Source organism: Tupaia chinensis, unplaced genomic scaffold, assembly GCF_000334495.1.
Source record: "Tupaia chinensis unplaced genomic scaffold, TupChi_1.0 Scaffold000465_1, whole genome shotgun sequence".
Taxonomy (NCBI): domain Eukaryota; kingdom Metazoa; phylum Chordata; class Mammalia; order Scandentia; family Tupaiidae; genus Tupaia; species Tupaia belangeri.
Window position 1 is genome coordinate 2,413,910 of NW_006159974.1, and position 16,218 is coordinate 2,430,127.

At 52.7% G+C, this 16,218-nt stretch overlaps 1 protein-coding gene across 6 annotated transcripts in view; it reads left to right on the top strand.

Annotated features, from left to right (window-relative positions):
* The first annotated feature begins 132 nt into the window (after positions 1–132).
* GIGYF1 (GRB10 interacting GYF protein 1) overlaps positions 133–16,218 on the top strand; it is a 20,267-nt gene continuing 4,181 nt past the window's right edge. Inside the window, exons 1-26 of one of the 6 annotated variants that reach the window (XM_006155692.3) lie at positions 133–2,965; positions 7,191–7,434; positions 9,101–9,251; positions 9,330–9,394; positions 9,534–9,637; positions 9,738–9,867; positions 9,962–10,057; positions 10,205–10,316; positions 10,430–10,538; positions 10,857–10,897; positions 11,071–11,241; positions 11,468–11,721; positions 11,852–11,960; positions 12,478–12,615; positions 12,815–12,915; positions 13,105–13,276; positions 13,390–13,556; positions 13,695–13,795; positions 13,880–13,996; positions 14,131–14,231; positions 14,428–14,510; positions 14,620–14,766; positions 14,844–15,071; positions 15,328–15,509; positions 15,605–15,765; positions 15,860–16,023. In XM_006155692.3, the coding sequence (XP_006155754.1) occupies positions 9,603–9,637; positions 9,738–9,867; positions 9,962–10,057; positions 10,205–10,316; positions 10,430–10,538; positions 10,857–10,897; positions 11,071–11,241; positions 11,468–11,721; positions 11,852–11,960; positions 12,478–12,615; positions 12,815–12,915; positions 13,105–13,276; positions 13,390–13,556; positions 13,695–13,795; positions 13,880–13,996; positions 14,131–14,231; positions 14,428–14,510; positions 14,620–14,766; positions 14,844–15,071; positions 15,328–15,509; positions 15,605–15,765; positions 15,860–16,023 (2,919 nt within the window). In that variant the 5' untranslated portion in view covers positions 133–2,965; positions 7,191–7,434; positions 9,101–9,251; positions 9,330–9,394; positions 9,534–9,602. Of the gene's footprint in view, positions 2,966–7,190; positions 7,435–9,100; positions 9,252–9,329; positions 9,395–9,533; positions 9,638–9,737; positions 9,868–9,961; positions 10,058–10,204; positions 10,317–10,429; positions 10,539–10,856; positions 10,898–11,070; positions 11,242–11,467; positions 11,722–11,851; positions 11,961–12,477; positions 12,625–12,814; positions 12,916–13,104; positions 13,277–13,389; positions 13,557–13,694; positions 13,796–13,879; positions 13,997–14,130; positions 14,232–14,427; positions 14,511–14,619; positions 14,767–14,843; positions 15,072–15,327; positions 15,510–15,604; positions 15,766–15,859; positions 16,024–16,218 lie in introns of all 6 variants that reach the window. The other 5 variants (XM_006155687.3, XM_006155690.3, XM_006155689.3 and 2 more) reach the window with 5 other exon arrangements.

Consider the following 16,218-nt stretch of genomic DNA (forward strand, 5'->3'; position numbering starts at 1 on the left):
GAGGCCGGCTCTGTGCTCGGGGGGCGGCCGCCCCCGGCCGCTCCGCGCGCACCTGGCGCCCCTCCCTGAAGGGCACGTCGTCCTCCGGCCCGGCCCGCCGCCTTCCCACCCCCGCGCTCGTAACGGTCGTCCCTATGGGCCCCTGCAAGATCCTGCACGGGCGCTCGCCCGCCGGAGGGCCCCGACCCCTCGGTCCGCTGCTGCCGGGTCCATGCTGTGCGCCCGCGCTCTCCGGAGGTCCCCCCAACGTGCCTCTGGGTTCTCATCGCAATGAGCAGGGCCTTGCGGGTCTTCAGGTCCAAGCGTTCCACGACTTCAGCCAACATGGAAGCCGGCTCCTCCACCCAAGCACCCCGCCTGGTCCTTCACCTACGTTTCTTTAGCCGGCGACCTTAGCGCTTGGTCATTGGGGTCTTCCTCCAGCTTGTCCGGTCGCCTTAAACACCTTCCTAAGCAGGGGCGGGCTGCTTGCTTTCCCTGTCACCATGCCAGGTCCTTCCCGGCCTGTGTCCCCTAAGGTAGCAGCACCCTGGCCACAGCTTGGTCTTTTTTTTTCAAGTAACTTTAAAGAGACCTTCTCTTTCCCCTCTTAACCAGTCATTACTAGAATTCGCAGTGAGCTCCCAGGTCTCTTCCATCCTAGTGCTCTGCCCTGGGAGAAGCTACGGAAATACTTGTTGGCCAGATCTTCCCCACCCACCTCAGTCTTAGTGCCCTCTGGCTTCTCAGTGCTGCTCTCCTCTGCACAACTTCTCTGTCCCTCCCAGCTGACATATCACCCGCACCCCTGCCTTTCCCTGTAATATGGTCGACCAGCCGCTGCCCTGTTGAGTTCACACGAGGGGATTCGCGTCTGCCTCTTTCCCACTCTACTGTTCCTTCTGCGGCCTCAAGCTGGCCTCCCTCCTCCCCAGGTCCAGTTTATTTCCCATATTGTGGGTCTTGGCTCCCCAATGGTCTGAGTTTGAGGGAAATCGGGACTTTGTGTTCCTGCCATTGCTTGCTGACCAGGGGCCTCAAGGGTCTCATGGTGATTGGAACCAAGTGGACTGTGTGCTTGGGCTTCTGGGCTAGCTTTTTCAGCCTGTCGATACACCAGGTTGAGTGCAGTTTGAGGAGGAAAGGACCATAGTTTGCTCTCACTTTTGTATCTGTGGTTGGAGTTTGGGATAGAAAAAGTACATCCACTTTAGAGAAGGTGAGAAGAGGCAGTGTGAAGGATTAAAAGATCTAACAAGAAATTAAAAATGGCCTCAGACACAAAATATGCGTGAGAGTTTGGGAGGACCCGGGACCCAGCTGCTGTGCACACCTTCTCCAGCCTTGGATAGAGTGTTGAGGACGTTGGGGTACCCTGTATGGGTGGCTATAGCTTCTCTTCCATGTTTTCCCTGGCTAAAGCCCAAGGCCTAGGCAAGTGGGCAGCTGGGATCAAATGAGGTCAAGTGTGAAAGTGCTCTGAAAACTGTTAACTAGTGTATAATTGCCAGTTGGCATTGTTACTTGTCATGGTTTGTCATGATGGCTCAGGAGGAGAGCTGGGGTAACTGGCCAGCTGAGAAGAACAAGGTCTTACAGCCCTGTTTTAAGCCTCCGAATCCCCACCCTATCACAGGGGGAGAATGGTTCCCTCCTAGAAAGGGCCAAGTCACTGCTAATAGGCTGTGTGGTTGCTCCAAACGTTGGGGAGTTTGGGGCCCTGCTTCTGTTATTAGTGCTATACTTTGTGCCAAGACACATTGCTCGGGATTGGGGCTAATTTTAGGGGTGATAGAGTGAGGAGATAATGTTCTTAACATAGTGTATCCTGTGACAGCCTATTCTCTTGTGAGTCCTGAACCCCAGAGAACAGGCTCCCTTCCTGTTCCCTCAGGCCAGTTGGTTCCCCAGGACCAGCATGTAGTGTCCTCTCCCCTTGTCTCCAGCAGGGGGCACCCTTTTTACAGGAATAATTCAGATGCTGGGGGAGTGAGGGGATACTGAGGCCTGAGGAGGAGAAGATGGAGTGTGGGAGGGAGCGAGTAGCTGAGATAGACGGAGTGTGGGAGGTAGGGGGCGAGCTGAATTGACCTGTGAGAAGTAGACCTCTAGCCTGAGCAAGGATGTGATTCCTTGTCCTGGGCCAGCCTCTTAGGTTTTCTTCCTTGGAAAAGGATCCAAGTGCCTGGCTTTGAGAGTTTGTGATAGACATAAGTAAGGCCATTTTTCTTTTTAACTATTATTTTCTCAAGGATTTCCCTCTTGGCAGGATTTCAGGTTCCTCTCATGGGACAGTGTAATTAGGAAATAATTTCCTTGCTATTCAGAGGAGAGAATGAGCTAGTGTAGATTTGGTTTCTCTTGTCTTCTATTCTTCCCCATAAACACCAACTAGACTTTACCCATGCTGGTGGTGCCGAAGAGGGTTTCTCAACACAGCCACTCTTGGGGCTAGCTACTTCTTTATTGTGGGGTCTGCCCTGTGCACTATAGGGTGTGTAGTGGCATCTCCGGCCTCTACCCACTAGATGCACGTAGCACTCCCCTGTCCAGTTCTGACAGCCCTAAAGCTCTTCAGACATGGCCAAAAGTCCCCTGGAGATCAGAGTCGCCCCCACACACACACACACCAGCGTTGGGGAGGGCTGGAAACCAGGCGGGTGGCCTGCCTGCTGCTGCTTCCTTTAGGCTGAAGGAAGGTCAGATAGCTTCAGGACCAGGGCCCTCTTTAGCCCAGCTCAGAGACTTAACTGGTCTCTCTCCTGCTTTCTCCCTGAGAAGGGTGGATGGCTTGTGCTTTTCCTTGCCCTCTATCCCCCTCTCCCTGACTGCCTTTCCCCGGCCTGGTCGATGTCCCTGCTCCTCGTGCCTCACACAATGTGAACCATTTTTCCTCTGCTTGCTCCTTTCAACCAGCAGAGAGAGGTGAAGGCCAGAAGCGGAGGGCCCAGTGGAGAGCGGTCATCACTCCTGGCAGGGTGGGAGGGTGAGTCCTTTTCTTTTTCTCTTCTTCCCATTCCCTTGCAGAGGGCTTCTGTGCCCCCAGCACTTGTTTTGCTCCTGTAGAAGGAATAAACTGGAGGAGGCTCAAAACTGCCTCTCTTGAGACTTGTTTGAAAGAAGGTGGGGTGTTTTTCTTGGAGTGGGGAAGACGTAAGTAGGCAATGGTTTATTCCCAAGTGTCTTTTTCCCTAAAGCTTTTAAAAGTTATTATAGAGATAAAATATACATAACATAAAATTTATTACCACTTTAACCATTTTTAAGCGTGGAGTTCTGTGGTATTAAGCACATTCACATTGTTGTGCACTCATTGCCACCAACGCCTCCAAAACATTTTCTCTTCCTTGGCTGAAATTCTGGGCCTGTTCAACAGCTCTCTGTCCCTCTTCCCCCTCCCAGCGCTAGGCAGCCACCATTACTTTACATCTTTGTGGATTTGACTCCTCTAGGTATCTTGTGTTAGAGAAATCGTATAGTTTTTGTCTTTTTAATTTTTTGGTTTTTTGGTTTTTGCCATAGGGTGTGTACACCCAGTGGGAGAGGGGAAGTGAGAAATCACCCCCCAGGAGGATAGCTAGGTTCCTCTTGGGATTTTGGGCATACACATGTGCCCAGTGTGATTTTTCAAGCCATCAGGTCAGGGACTTTAATTGTGATTGGCCATGTGGGAGTTCAGTAAGTATCTCAGTCAGCATTCCATATGCAGGTGTCACCCCTCCACACACCCCTTTTATTTAAGAGAGATTTTTGCTATAGGACGTGTGCACTTACTGGAGAGATAGCCAGAAAGCGAGAAATCACTCCCCAGTAGGAATGGCCATGCTGCAATCCCTTCTCTATTCTCTTGGGATTTGGGACACACATGCACACTCACCTGGTGTGAGTTTTAAGCCATCAGGTCCGGAACTCGACCCGCAGTTAACTACATGAGAGTCTAGCCACGTAACCATTATGCTATTCCGCCCCCAGTTTTCTTCTTCTTTTTTTTTTTTTTTTTTTTTTTTTTGGGGGTTTTCCCTTATGGGGGCGTGCCCTCCCCCAACTCGCCAGACAGACAAAGAGAGACATAGAGACAGAAAGCGAGAAATCACCCCCCGGGGGGATGGTCACGCCGCAATCCCTTTTCCTCTTGGGATCTTGGGCATGCACGCACACGCGCCCGGGATGAGTTTTAAGCCACCGGGTCCAGGACGCGAACTGCGGTCAACTATGTGGGAGTCTAGCGACATAGCCATTACGCTAACTGCTGGTTCCCCCGCCCCAGTTTTTAAGAATAAAAAACAATTTTACCTACATTGCAAAATATCAATAATAACACATTTTGGGTAGTGCTATATAAGAAGTGGGCAGTAGGGGGCCAAGTGGTGGTGTGATAATTAACACAATCCTCTGCGAGGCAATCTCACATGGGCGGGTTCCTGGTTCAAGTCCAGAAATCTCCCTGAGTATGCTGGGCACATGCCTGCTCAATGATCTGGGGCTGACTAAAGATTGCAGGTGGATTGTAACATCAAGACCTTGTTGAGAACACATGGATGGCCACGCCACATGCTCTGTCTCTCTTATATAAGAAATAAACTTGGAGGGGCCAGTGTAATGGCTATGTCGCTGGACTCCCACGTAGTCGACCGCGGTTCAAGTCCCGGACCCGGTGGCTTAAAACTCACGCCGGACGCATGTGCATGCATGCCCAAGATCCCAAGAGGAGAATGGAGGAGAAAGGATTGTGGTGTGGCTATCCCCCTTGGGGGGTGATTTCTCGCTTTCTGTCTCTTTGTCTCTCTCTGTCTGTCTGGCGAGTGCATGCACCCTGTAGCAAAAACCTCTCCAAATAAATAAATAAGCAAACAAACAAACTTGGGAAAAATGAAATAGGCAGTTAGGTTTTTTTGTTTTTGTGTTCAATTACCTTTCTCATTCCTGTTTTTTAGATATTAATACATGGCCCCAATTACACAATACTAACCATGCCATTCTTCTCCTGGTTTGTACCTTAAATACAAAACTTTCAGAATTTCAGTTTCCCCAAACACACCCCCCTCCCCAGGTTATATTTATAGGCAACAAATATACCTCAAAAGATTTAGAGCTTTTGCTGGCAATTTACTTATTTATATTTCAAGAGAGGTTTTTGCTATAGGGCATGTGCTTGCCAGAGAGAAATCACCCCTCAGCTGGGATGGTCATGCCACAGTCCCTTCTCCATTCTCCTCTCAAGATTTTGGACATTGGGACCAGCAGTTAGCACAATAGCTATGTTGCTGAACTCCCATGTAGCTGACCGCGGTTTGAGTCCCAGACCTGGAGACTTAAACTCACACCAGGCACATGTGCGTGCATGCCCAAGATCCCAAGAGGAGAATGGAGGAGAAGGGAGAAGGGATTGCGTTGTGTTCATCCCCCCCAGGGGAGTGATTTCTCTCTTTCTATCTCTGTCTTTCTCTGGCGAGCGCACGTGCCCTAGAAAAAACCTTCCTCCCCCCCCCCCAAAAAAAAAAAAGATCTTGGGCATTCATGCACACATACTCGACGTTGAGTTTTAAGCTGCTGGGTCCAGGCTCGAACCTTGGTTGAATACATGGGAGTTCAGTGATGTAACCATTACACCATTTGCTGGTCCCACTGGTAATTTATTTCTAAAGAAGCTAAACTTTTTTTTTTTTTTTTTTTAATTTGCCAGAGGGGGACTGGCAGATGGTGTAATGGTTGCATCCCTGTACTCACTCAGAGCAAACCACAGTTCAAGTCCCAGATAAGGTGGCTTGAAACTCATGCCAGTCACGTGTGCACGAGTGCCCAAGATCTCTAGAGGAGACGAGGAGAATGTATTGTTTACATGCCCTCCCCCCGGGGGGGTGATTCCACACTTTATGCTTCTTTGTCTCTGTCTCTCTGGCGAGTACATGTACCCTATAGCAAAAATCTCTTAGGAAAAAAAAATTGCCAGAGGGTACATGCACTTGCCAGAGAAAGAAGAGTGAGAGAACAACCCCCTTGGATGGTCATGCCTCAGTCACTTCTCCATTCTTTCTTTTGAGATTTTGGGCATGGATGCACATGTGCCTGGCATGGTTTTCAAGTCACCCAGGTCTAGGACTCAAACTGTGCTGACAAGCATGTGGGATACAGCTACCTTAGCCACCATGCCACTGGCTGGCCCTAATTTTATTTTTATCTTTTTAAATAATTATTTAATTTTCTTATTTTAAAATTTGCTATAGGGCATGTACATTCACCAGAGAGAGAGACAGAGAGAAAGAAGGAAAGTGAGAAAATAAACCGCCAGGTCCAGGACTCAAAACACAATTAGCCATGTAGGGATCCAGCCATGCTACCTGCTGGCCCCTTATTATTTTTTAAAATTTATTTATTTCTTTATTCCATTAACCAGAGAGACAGGTACTCCTAATAGAGTCCCCACACCCCAAGCCCTAGCCACCCCTGGATCATAGGCACACACATGCCTAGTGTGTTCAGGAATGTCTGCAGATGCAGACCCAGAACCTTCCCACATGGGTCATCCCTACATTGCCTTGCATTAATGCTACCACCCTCTGGTCCCCTATTTGAACTCTTCTTTTTTTTTTTTTGGAGAGATTTTCACTGTAGGGCGCGTGCGCTCGCCAGACAGACAGAGACAGACATAGAGACAGAAAGCGAGAAATCACCCCCCAGGGGGAATGGTCACGCCGCAATCCCTTCTCCTCCATTCTCCTCTCGGGATCTTGGGCACGCACGCACACGTGCCTGGCATGAGTTTTAAGCCACCGGGTCCGGGACACGAACCGCGGTCGACTACGTGGGAGTCCAGCGACATAGCCATTACGCTAACTGCTGGTTCCCTCCTATTTGAACTCTTCTGATGAGCTTATTTCACTTAGCATCATGTCTTCAAGGTTCATGCAGTTGGCAAATTAACTAAAAGGTGGTATTGGAGACAAAAGTAGCCACGTTCTGCTGTTCTAATAGGTCTCCTTGGTCTTGTTGAAAGAAGCAGCTCTCAGGCTTGTCTGTTCTGTAGCTTTGTGTGGTGGAGATGTGCCATCCCCAGAATGTGCAGATTAGACTTCCTTTAGATCATCTCTAAGAGCCACAGTTCATCCTAAGATGCTGCAACTCTGTGACTGCGTCTTTGGTCTTCTCCAGTTGTGAGAGCACTCCTCTCCCTCCGTTCTCTGTTGGAAACCTTCTTCCTCCTTTCTTCTCAGACTTGGTGTTTTGGAGTTGATGGGTCCCACAGAGACGTGCCCGCCCAGCCTCCTCCCCAGCCAGTGACAGAAGCCCCCACGCAACTTCAGGACGCTGCCTGCCCTGTGTCCTCTGCTCTGGTACCGCCAGGGATGAGCCTCCTCCCAAGAGTCTCCTCCATTGTATCATAGAGGAGCAGGTCATTGCTGCTGCCACCTTTTCTTCTGTCAGTCTCAGCAACTTAGACCGTATTTGTACTTTATGGTGAGAACACCTTCTTCCCAGCTTTTATCAAAAAAAATTGTTCTCCTGACTTTATTCTTTGATGGGCTGTTCTCGATCCAGGGGGAAAGGGCCTGGGTAATTAGTCATGATTGGTAAATGAGCCTGTTTCAGTCTATTGTGGTGTTAATAACAAAAATACTTGACTTAGGTATTTATTCCACTCATAGTTCAGAGGTTCAAGGTCTGGGGGTGGCATCTGGTGAGGGCCTTCTCGCTGATGGTGACTTTCTCCAGGGCTCCCAGGTGACGCAGGACATCACGTGGTGAAGAGAGCAAGAGCACACGTCTGTCCATGTGTTTCTCTCTCTCTGTATAGATCTACCAGGATTCACTCAGGAAGGCCCCACCCTGATGACCTCAATCTTCATCATGCTCCAGAGACCCCCACCTCCTAATTCCATAGTCAAATTAAGTTTTTCCTCTTAAATTGATCACTGTGAAATTTCACCACATGAGTTTTGAGGGGCACATATTCAAACCAGGTAGTATAGCCCACAGATGTGTCGGTATAGCCTCGCCTGCTAGAGCTTTCCACATGTGTCCGATCTTTGACCTCAGCATAGCCTCTTGGCTCCTTTCTTACTGGTTTCTTTCCAGACTGAGTCCCTGTGCACAAGCCTCCAAGTGACCAACCCTAAGTTTTTTCATGAGGGAAGCAGTTTTTGTTCTCAAATGTATTTCTAATCCCTTCATAATTGACCTTTTCTTTCTAAGATATGTGTGACTCCAGTAGTATTTTTGCACAGTTGTTTTATCTTTGCCTTAAATGTCTGTATCCTCCATAAATACCTTCCCTTTTTGTTTTTAAAAAAAAGGTTTTTTTGTTTATTCATGTTAGGATGCATGTGTGTGCATAAGGGTGGGGGAGCACCTTCCACAGGGTCTGGTCAGCCCACGATCCCCTACCTTCAATATTCCAGCCCATCAGATCTCACAGGTGTGTTCCTGGCATATTTCAGGCTGATCAGCCTGAGATTCCAACCATGGTCACCATGTAGGATCCAGCTTCCCTTTGAGCAATACATTACCGTAGCACTACAGTTCAGTCTGCTCCTTTACCAAATCCTACGCCGTACTTCCTGTCTTAGCCTCTGGTGAGAGTGCTAATGACCTGAGGGACCCAGCCCTGGGGCTTCTCCCTTGGAGGAAAAGGAAATATGCCAGGCTTGTCTCTGCCACAGCTTGAACATTTAGTATCCTGCTCGTGCACCAGGCAGTTCTAATCTGCAGGGTTTTGTTTTATTTTAAGAGAGAGGGTTTTTTTTGTTTGTTTTTTACTATAGGGTGCATGTTTTCACTGGAGAGACAGACAAAATATGAGAAATCACCCCCCAGGGGGAATGGCCATGCTGCATTCCCTTCTCCCGGGATCTTGGGCACACGTGTCCAGCGTGAGTTTTAAGCTATCAGGTCCAGGACTTGAACCATCGTGGGCCATGTGGGAGTCCAGCAGTGTAACCATTACACCATCTGCTGGTCTCATAATCTCCAGTTTTGCCAGACAGATAAGGACTGGAGGCAGGGATGCCATCTAACCCGTTAATTAAAGCCTGTTTTGATGATTAAATATAAATAAATCATAAAATTTTTTTTAAAGTACTACCAAAACCAAAAATTAAACCTTGCTTTCTTGCTTTTCCTTGAGGATCTTTCCTAGATGTGAAGGTCCCTCCTGGGCACTACTGAAGCCAGACCAATATCCAGTGTCTTGGGGACCCTAGTTTGCTTCAGCACCAGCCTTTGCCTAAAAAGAGCCCAGATCCCACCTTACTACTCCCTAAGGGCAAGGCTTCCAGGTGAGTCTGGGGCTGAGGGAAGGTGCTCCTAAGAGTCTGGAAGAGGCTTCATCTTCCCTGCTTCCTCACCTTCCCCAGGTCTTTCCCCATCTCTGCGCGTCTTTGGTTAACTCATGGTGTGAGTGGCTGTGTGGCTGGCTTCGGTGAGTCCTTTAGAGCCCTAGTGACCCACCCACTAGCCTGCTGCCCTTACTGTGCCCCCGAAGGTGTGGGGCCCACTCTGACTCCACAGAGGCACCCTGGGCATGCTGTCCTCCAAGGCCTTGTTCACGTGCCCCACAGGTGTTGGAGTGTGCACACCAGGTCCTCCTTCCTCTGCCCAGTCCTCCCACTCTGGGAACCAGCTCCACTATGGCAGCAGAGACTCTCAACTTTGGGCCTGAGTGGTGAGTCACATGAGCTTGGCTGGTGTGGAAAAGCTGGGGAAGCAGAACAGGGCTGCCCTGATCCTTGTCTTTTCACGCTTTCTTTCCGGACCTTTTCTAGGCTGAGGGCCCTTTCCAGTGGTGGTAGTGTGGCTTCCCCACCTCCCTCCCCTGCCATGCCCAAGTACAAGCTGGCTGACTACCGCTACGGGCGAGAGGAGATGCTGGCCCTCTATATCAAGGAGAACAAGGTGGGTGGGGGATGGAGGTGGGGCCTGTGGGGCCTCAGCCATGCATAGGACCCAATAGCATGTGGTCTCTTGGCTCTTCTGCCCCATCCTACAGGTCCCTGAAGAGCTGCAGGACAAGGAGTTTGCTGCAGTGCTACAGGAGGAGCCACTGCAGCCCCTGGCCCTGGAGCCTCTGACAGAGGAGGAGCAGGTGGGGCCGGGGCCCTGGGAGGGGAGGCACAAGTTGGGATGTAAGGCTGGGAGGAAAAAAGGTCTGGAGTTGGGGAGGCAGGTGAGGAGGTGGTGGTGCTGGGTGGGGTGGCCAGGTCCTCACACCTGCCCCTGGCTCCCTCCTCAGAGAAACTTCTCCCTGTCAGTGAACAGTGTGGCTGTGCTGAGGCTGATGGGGAAAGGGGCTGGCCCCCCCCTGGCTGGCACCTCCCGTGGCAGGGGCAGTACACGGAGCCGAGGTAGAAGTTGATTGTGTGTCCAGGGGGTGGGCAGAGCTGGGGCCTTTGGATTCTAGCTTTTGGAGAAGTGTTCTAGCAGATTTCAAACACACAGTTGTCTCGTCCTTCTCTAGGCCGTGGTCGTGGTGACAGTTCCTTTTACCAAAGAAGCATTGAAGAAGGCGATGGGGCATTTGGGCGAAACCCTCGGGAGATCCAGCGTAGCCAGAGCTGGGATGACAGGTGGGGACTAGGAGGAGGTGGCATAGAGGCAGGGAAGGGAGGCGCCAGGGGTGTGGGTCCCCTGGTCCCATAGAGGGAAGCTTAGGTCTTTTGTCATTAGGGGACGAAATAGCCCTTGTCAAGCCTTGGGGCCTTGCCCTGCCCTTCTCCTTCTGATTCCCTTGGTACTCATTTCTCCCTAGTTTTTTCTGTTTCTTCCCCTTCTTCCACCTTTCTCAGGGCAGGATGGACAAGGTATACGCCAATCTTCAGGGTGGGGAGGGAAAGCTATACTTGTTTTGAGGACACCTTTTACCTCTACATCTTTTCCTCCTGCAGAGGTGAAAGGCGGTTTGAGAAGTCAGCAAGGCGAGATGGAGGTATGGAGCGTGGTGAGGGTGTGGCCATAGGGGCCCCAGGGACTGAATGTTTGTTGGGGGAGGTACGGGAACAGGAAGGCTGGAGCTGGCTCTTCGTTGACAAGCAAGGTTTTTTGAGGGTCTTCCAGGGTCCCCTGCTGCCATTGGCTTACTGTCTCTTTTCCCACCCTCAGCACGGTCAGGGTTTGAGGAGGGAGGTGCTGGCCCTAGGAAGGAACATGCCCGCTCAGATAGCGAGAACTGGCGTTCTCTACGAGAGGAGCAAGAGGAAGAGGAGGAGGGCAGCTGGAGACTTGGGGCAGGCCCCCGGCGAGATGGCGATCGCTGGCGCTCAGCCAGCCCTGGTGAGATTGGAGCTAGGTGGCATTGTGGGTAGGAATGTATGGGGGTGGCGTGGAGAACAGTCCTCTGAAGGTGAGATCCCTAGGCCAAGAGAAGGGAGCAAAAAGCTTGTTGGGGTAGGGGCATTCCAGAAGTGCTGGTGGTTCCTGGGATGTCCATGAGTGACAGAAGAGGGGAGACTGGCTTGGCTCCGATGCTGATTGTTCCTCTTGAACTTTTCCTGCCCAGATGGCGGCCCCCGTTCTGCCGGCTGGCGGGAACATGGGGACCGGCGGCGCAAGTTTGACTTTGATTTGCGAGCGGATCGCGGAGGGTGTGGAGAAGACGAGGGACGGGGTGGAGGAGGCAGCTCTCACCTCCGGAGGAGCCGAGGGGCTGAAGGCTTTGATGATGACAAGGATGGGCTCCCAGAATGGTGCCTAGATGACGAGGATGAAGAAATGGGCACCTTTGATGCTTCTGGGGCCTTCTTGCCTCTCAAGGTATCTGTAAAAAGGCGAGGAGAAAGATTTCTATTAGAGATTGGTGGGAACTGCCCTACTAGAGTCCTCTCACCTATCACCCACTTGTTTTCTACCCTCTAACCCTCCCATTTTGTCTCATTTCATACAGAAGGGTCCCAAAGAGCCCATTCCTGAGGAGCAGGAGCTTGACTTCCAGGGTTTGGAAGAAGAAGAGGAAGAGCCTTCAGAAGGGTTGGAGGAGGAGGGGCCTGAGACAGGTAAGCCTACGAGGAAGGTAAGGAGAAGGCAGAAGAACCTCGAGCCAGGCCAGAAGGGTTTCCTCCCCAGGGTGCATGCTGTCTGGGTACCTACCACAGAATCAGGCTGCTTTGGAACAAGCACACTCTGAGAGATGTGTGGGAAGGAACCTGGAAACAGCAGGACTGGGTTTAAATTAAGGCAGCATTTCAGATCAGAAGCATGATCAGAACCTCTGGACATCCCTTGCAGAACCTGTAGAGCACTGTTTAAGTGTAAGGCTGCACATAGCCCTGTGTGATGCTGTGGTAAGTGTACAGTCTGTCTGCATCAGAAGGACAGGAGTCAGTGGGCATGGCAGTCAAGGCATGCACCTCACCACCTCCATACTCAGATGTTAGTTGAGTTGACCAAAGTTAAGTAGAGATGGACTTGTCCCAGAGGCCCAGGTTTTGGTTATAGAGGGAGGGTTTATGCTGATGCACATGGGACCTTCCGGCTCTGTACTCTTGAATTCTGGTCCACCCTCTCTTTCAGGTGGGAAGGAACTGACCCCACTGCCGTCTCAGGAGGAGAAGTCCAGCTCTCCGTCCCCACTGCCCACCCTGGGCCCACTCTGGGGGACTAATGGGGACAGTGATGAAGCTGTGGAGAAAGAGCTCCCAGCGGCTGAAGGTGGACAGGGTGGGGCCACCCTTTCTGTGGAGTCTGGTGCTGCGGGGGAAAGTGCACTCCTCCTATTGGGGTTTGGTGGGAAGCTAAGAGCCCTAGTCTCTGCAGTGAGGGTGGATGAGGACTGTCTTGTTTTCTTGTCTTGCCCCCCCCGCCCCCTCCCACCATGGCCAATTCACCTTCCTTTCTTTACTCTTTTCAGGAGATGAGTTGAGAGGAATCCAGCTGAGTCCTGGGGTGGGCTCCCCCCCTGGCCCACCTGGAGACCTGGAAGATGATGAAGGCTTAAAGCATCTGCAACAGGTAGGGGTGTAGGTGACTTAAAAAGCACCTCTAGTGGTGAAGAGAAAACCACTGTTCAGCTGTGCCTGTCTCCACACCTCATTCTGTGCTGCCTTGTCTGTGACTTGACCTCTTGCCCCTTTCCTTAGCCCCATCCTGATGTTGCTGTGGTTAGGCAGTTGAGCCTTTCTTTTCTTCCTGGGCTCCCAGGAGGCAGAGAAGCTGGTGGCCTCCCTGCAGGACAGCTCCCTGGAGGAAGAGCAGTTCACCGCCGCCATGCAGACCCAGGGCCTACGCCACTCTGCAGCCGCCACTGCCCTCCCCCTTAGCCATGGAGCTGCCCGGAAGTGGTTCTACAAGGACCCGCAGGGGGAAATCCAAGGTAACTGTGCAAGGTGCAAAGGCTGTTTGGAGATCCTTTCTGTTTGGGGTATCTGGCATGCCCTCTAACCCCAGTGGTTTTTGTCTCCTGCTGTCCTTTACCCATTGGTTCAGGGCCCTTCACAACACAGGAGATGGCAGAATGGTTCCAGGCTGGCTATTTCTCCATGTCACTGCTCGTGAAAAGGGGTTGTGATGAGGGCTTCCAGCCTCTGGGTGAAGTGATCAAGATGTGGGGTCGTGTGCCCTTTGCCCCAGGGCCCTCACCACCCCCACTGCTGGTGAGTAGGCATCCCCTATGGGGAGCAGGGAGAGCAAGCACAAGCCTGATGGACAGTGGGAGAGATAGGGCAGGACCAGTTCAAAGCTGCAGGACCCAAGCAGAGTCCCTGCCTTTCCCCCCACTCCCCTCTGTGCAGGGAAACATGGACCAGGAGCGGTTGAAGAAGCAACAGGAGCTGGCAGCGGCGGCCTTGTACCAGCAGCTGCAGCACCAGCAGTTTCTTCAGCTAGTCAGCAGGTAGGGAGGGCCTGAGAGATTTTAGAAATCGGGGTGACTCCTGGCTGTGTGGCCCACCACCCCTGCCCTGTTGTGTCTCTGCAGCCGCCAAGTCCCACAGTGTGCGCTCCGTGAAAAGGCAGCTATGGGGGACCTGACGCCGCCGCAGCAGCAGCAGCTCACGGCGTTTCTGCAGCAGCTCCAGGCTCTCAAAACCCCCAGGTCTGTGGGCTGGTGTGCCTGTCGCAGCCACATGCAGACTGTGTGTGTGCTCAAGCCCTTGGGGTATGTAAGGGGGGCAGATGGGCAGTCTGGAACTAGATTAGGGTCTTGAGAGTTGATGATTTGCTCCTCAGAGGTGGAGACCAGAATCTGCTCCCGACGATGAGCCGGTCCTTGTCGGTGCCGGATTCGGGCCCCCTCTGGGATGTACATACCTCAGCCTCATCACAGTCAGGTGTGTGGCATGGCCAGCCAGCTCTCCTTCCCTGGGTCCTGAATTGGATTTGGTGCCACACCCGTTTCAGCTGGGCTTCCCCACTTCCTTGGCAGTCTCCGAGTCAGGAGGGCCCCAGGGCTATTCCTCACTCTCGTTTGTGGCTAAGGAGCCCAGACACTGGGCAGAACTCTTAGACCTACATTTTCTCCTGCAGGTGGTGAGGCCAGTCTTTGGGACATACCAATTAACTCTTCGACTCAGGGTCCAATTCTAGAACAACTCCAACTGCAGCATAAGGTGGAGAGGCATGCTGGGCAGAAGTCCCGGGGTGTAAAGTGTGGACCTGGCTGGGATCCTCAGGCTGGCACCCCTGAGGGCTCTTGTCTGATCTAGTTGCTGTTCTCAGTTCCAGGAGCGCAGAGAAGTGGAGCTCAGGGCGAAGCGGGAGGAGGAGGAGCGGAAGCGCCGGGAGGAAAAGCGCCGCCAGCAACAGCAGCAGCAGGAAGAGCAGAAGCGCCGGCAGGAGGAGGAGGAGCTGTTTCGGCGCAAACAGGTCAGTGCCTGTGCCTTTGCCTATGGGCGCTTTGAGCCACAGGGCTGTGTCCACCCTCACCATGTCTCTCGGTTCAGGTGCGGCAGCAGGAGCTGTTGCTGAAGCTGCTGCAGCAGCAGCAGGCTGCAGCTGCAGTCCCTGTACCCCCTGCACCCAGCTCCCCGCCCCCACTCTGGGCTGGCCTGGCCAAGCAGGGCGTTTCCATGAAGACATTGCTCGAGCTGCAGCTGGAGGGCGAGCGGCAACTGCACAAGCAGCCACCTCCACGGGAGTCGTCCCGGGCCCAAGCCCCCAACCACCGTGTGGTGAGCATGCTGGGCCCCTTCCCAGCTGGAGGGAATCCCTTGGGACTTTGGGATTCCCTTCTAGGGAGACACAGGGTGGGGAGTTTGTTGAGCCCCAGCTTGTCCAGCCCGAGCCCTGGTTCCTCTATGATTTTGAAGGATCTCTTTTTTTCCCCACATGGCCCTCTCCTCATCCCTTGTCCTTTTCCCTAAAAAAGTTGGCCTAGCTTTTGGGGGTGTCCTGGCTGGGGCCACCCTGACTTCCTACCATCTGTAGCAGCTTGGGGGCCTGGGCGCTGCTCCCCTGAACCAGTGGGTATCTGAGGCTGGGCCGCTGTGGGGCGGACCCGACAAGAGTGGGGGCGGCGGCAGCAGCCTGGGGCTCTGGGAAGACACCCTCAAGAGCAGCGGGAACCTGGCCCGTGGCCTGAAGAACAGTCGGAGTAGCCCATCTCTCAGGTGGGTGTAGGGGCCTGGCGGGCCCAAGGTGGGCCTGGGTTGGATGAATGCAGATCACTGAGCTGATTTCTTACCTGACTCATCTGCCCGCTCAGTGACTCCTATAGCCACCTATCAGGTCGGCCTGTTCGAAAAAAGACTGAGGAAGAAGAGAAGCTACTGAGGCTGCTACAGGGTATCCCCAGGCCCCAGGATGGCTTCACCCAGTGGTGTGAGCAGATGCTGCACACGCTGAGCACCACAGGCAGCCTGGATGGTATGGGGCAGATCCTGGGAGGCCAGAGGCTGGAAGGGGCCAGGGGCTTCTGGCCTGGTCCAGGTGGACCCTGATAGCCTCACCTGCCCCTCAGTGCCCATGGCTGTAGCGATCCTCAAGGAGGTGGAATCCCCCTATGATGTCCATGATTATATCCGTTCCTGTTTGGGGGACACGCTGGAAGCCAAAGAATTTGCCAAACAATTCCTAGAGCGGAGGGCCAAGCAGAAAGCCAGCCAACAACGGCAGCAGCAGCAGGTGAGGTCTCATGCAGTCCTGTCAGGTGGATGTGAAGTTGGCCAGTGTCCCCCCCCCCTTTTATTTTGAGAGAGAGGTTTTTGCTATAGGGTGCGTGCATTCACCAGAAAGAGACAGAGAGATAGAAAGCAAGAAGTCACCCCCCCAGGGGGGATGGCTGCACCACAATCCCTTCTCCTCCACTCTCCTCTCGGG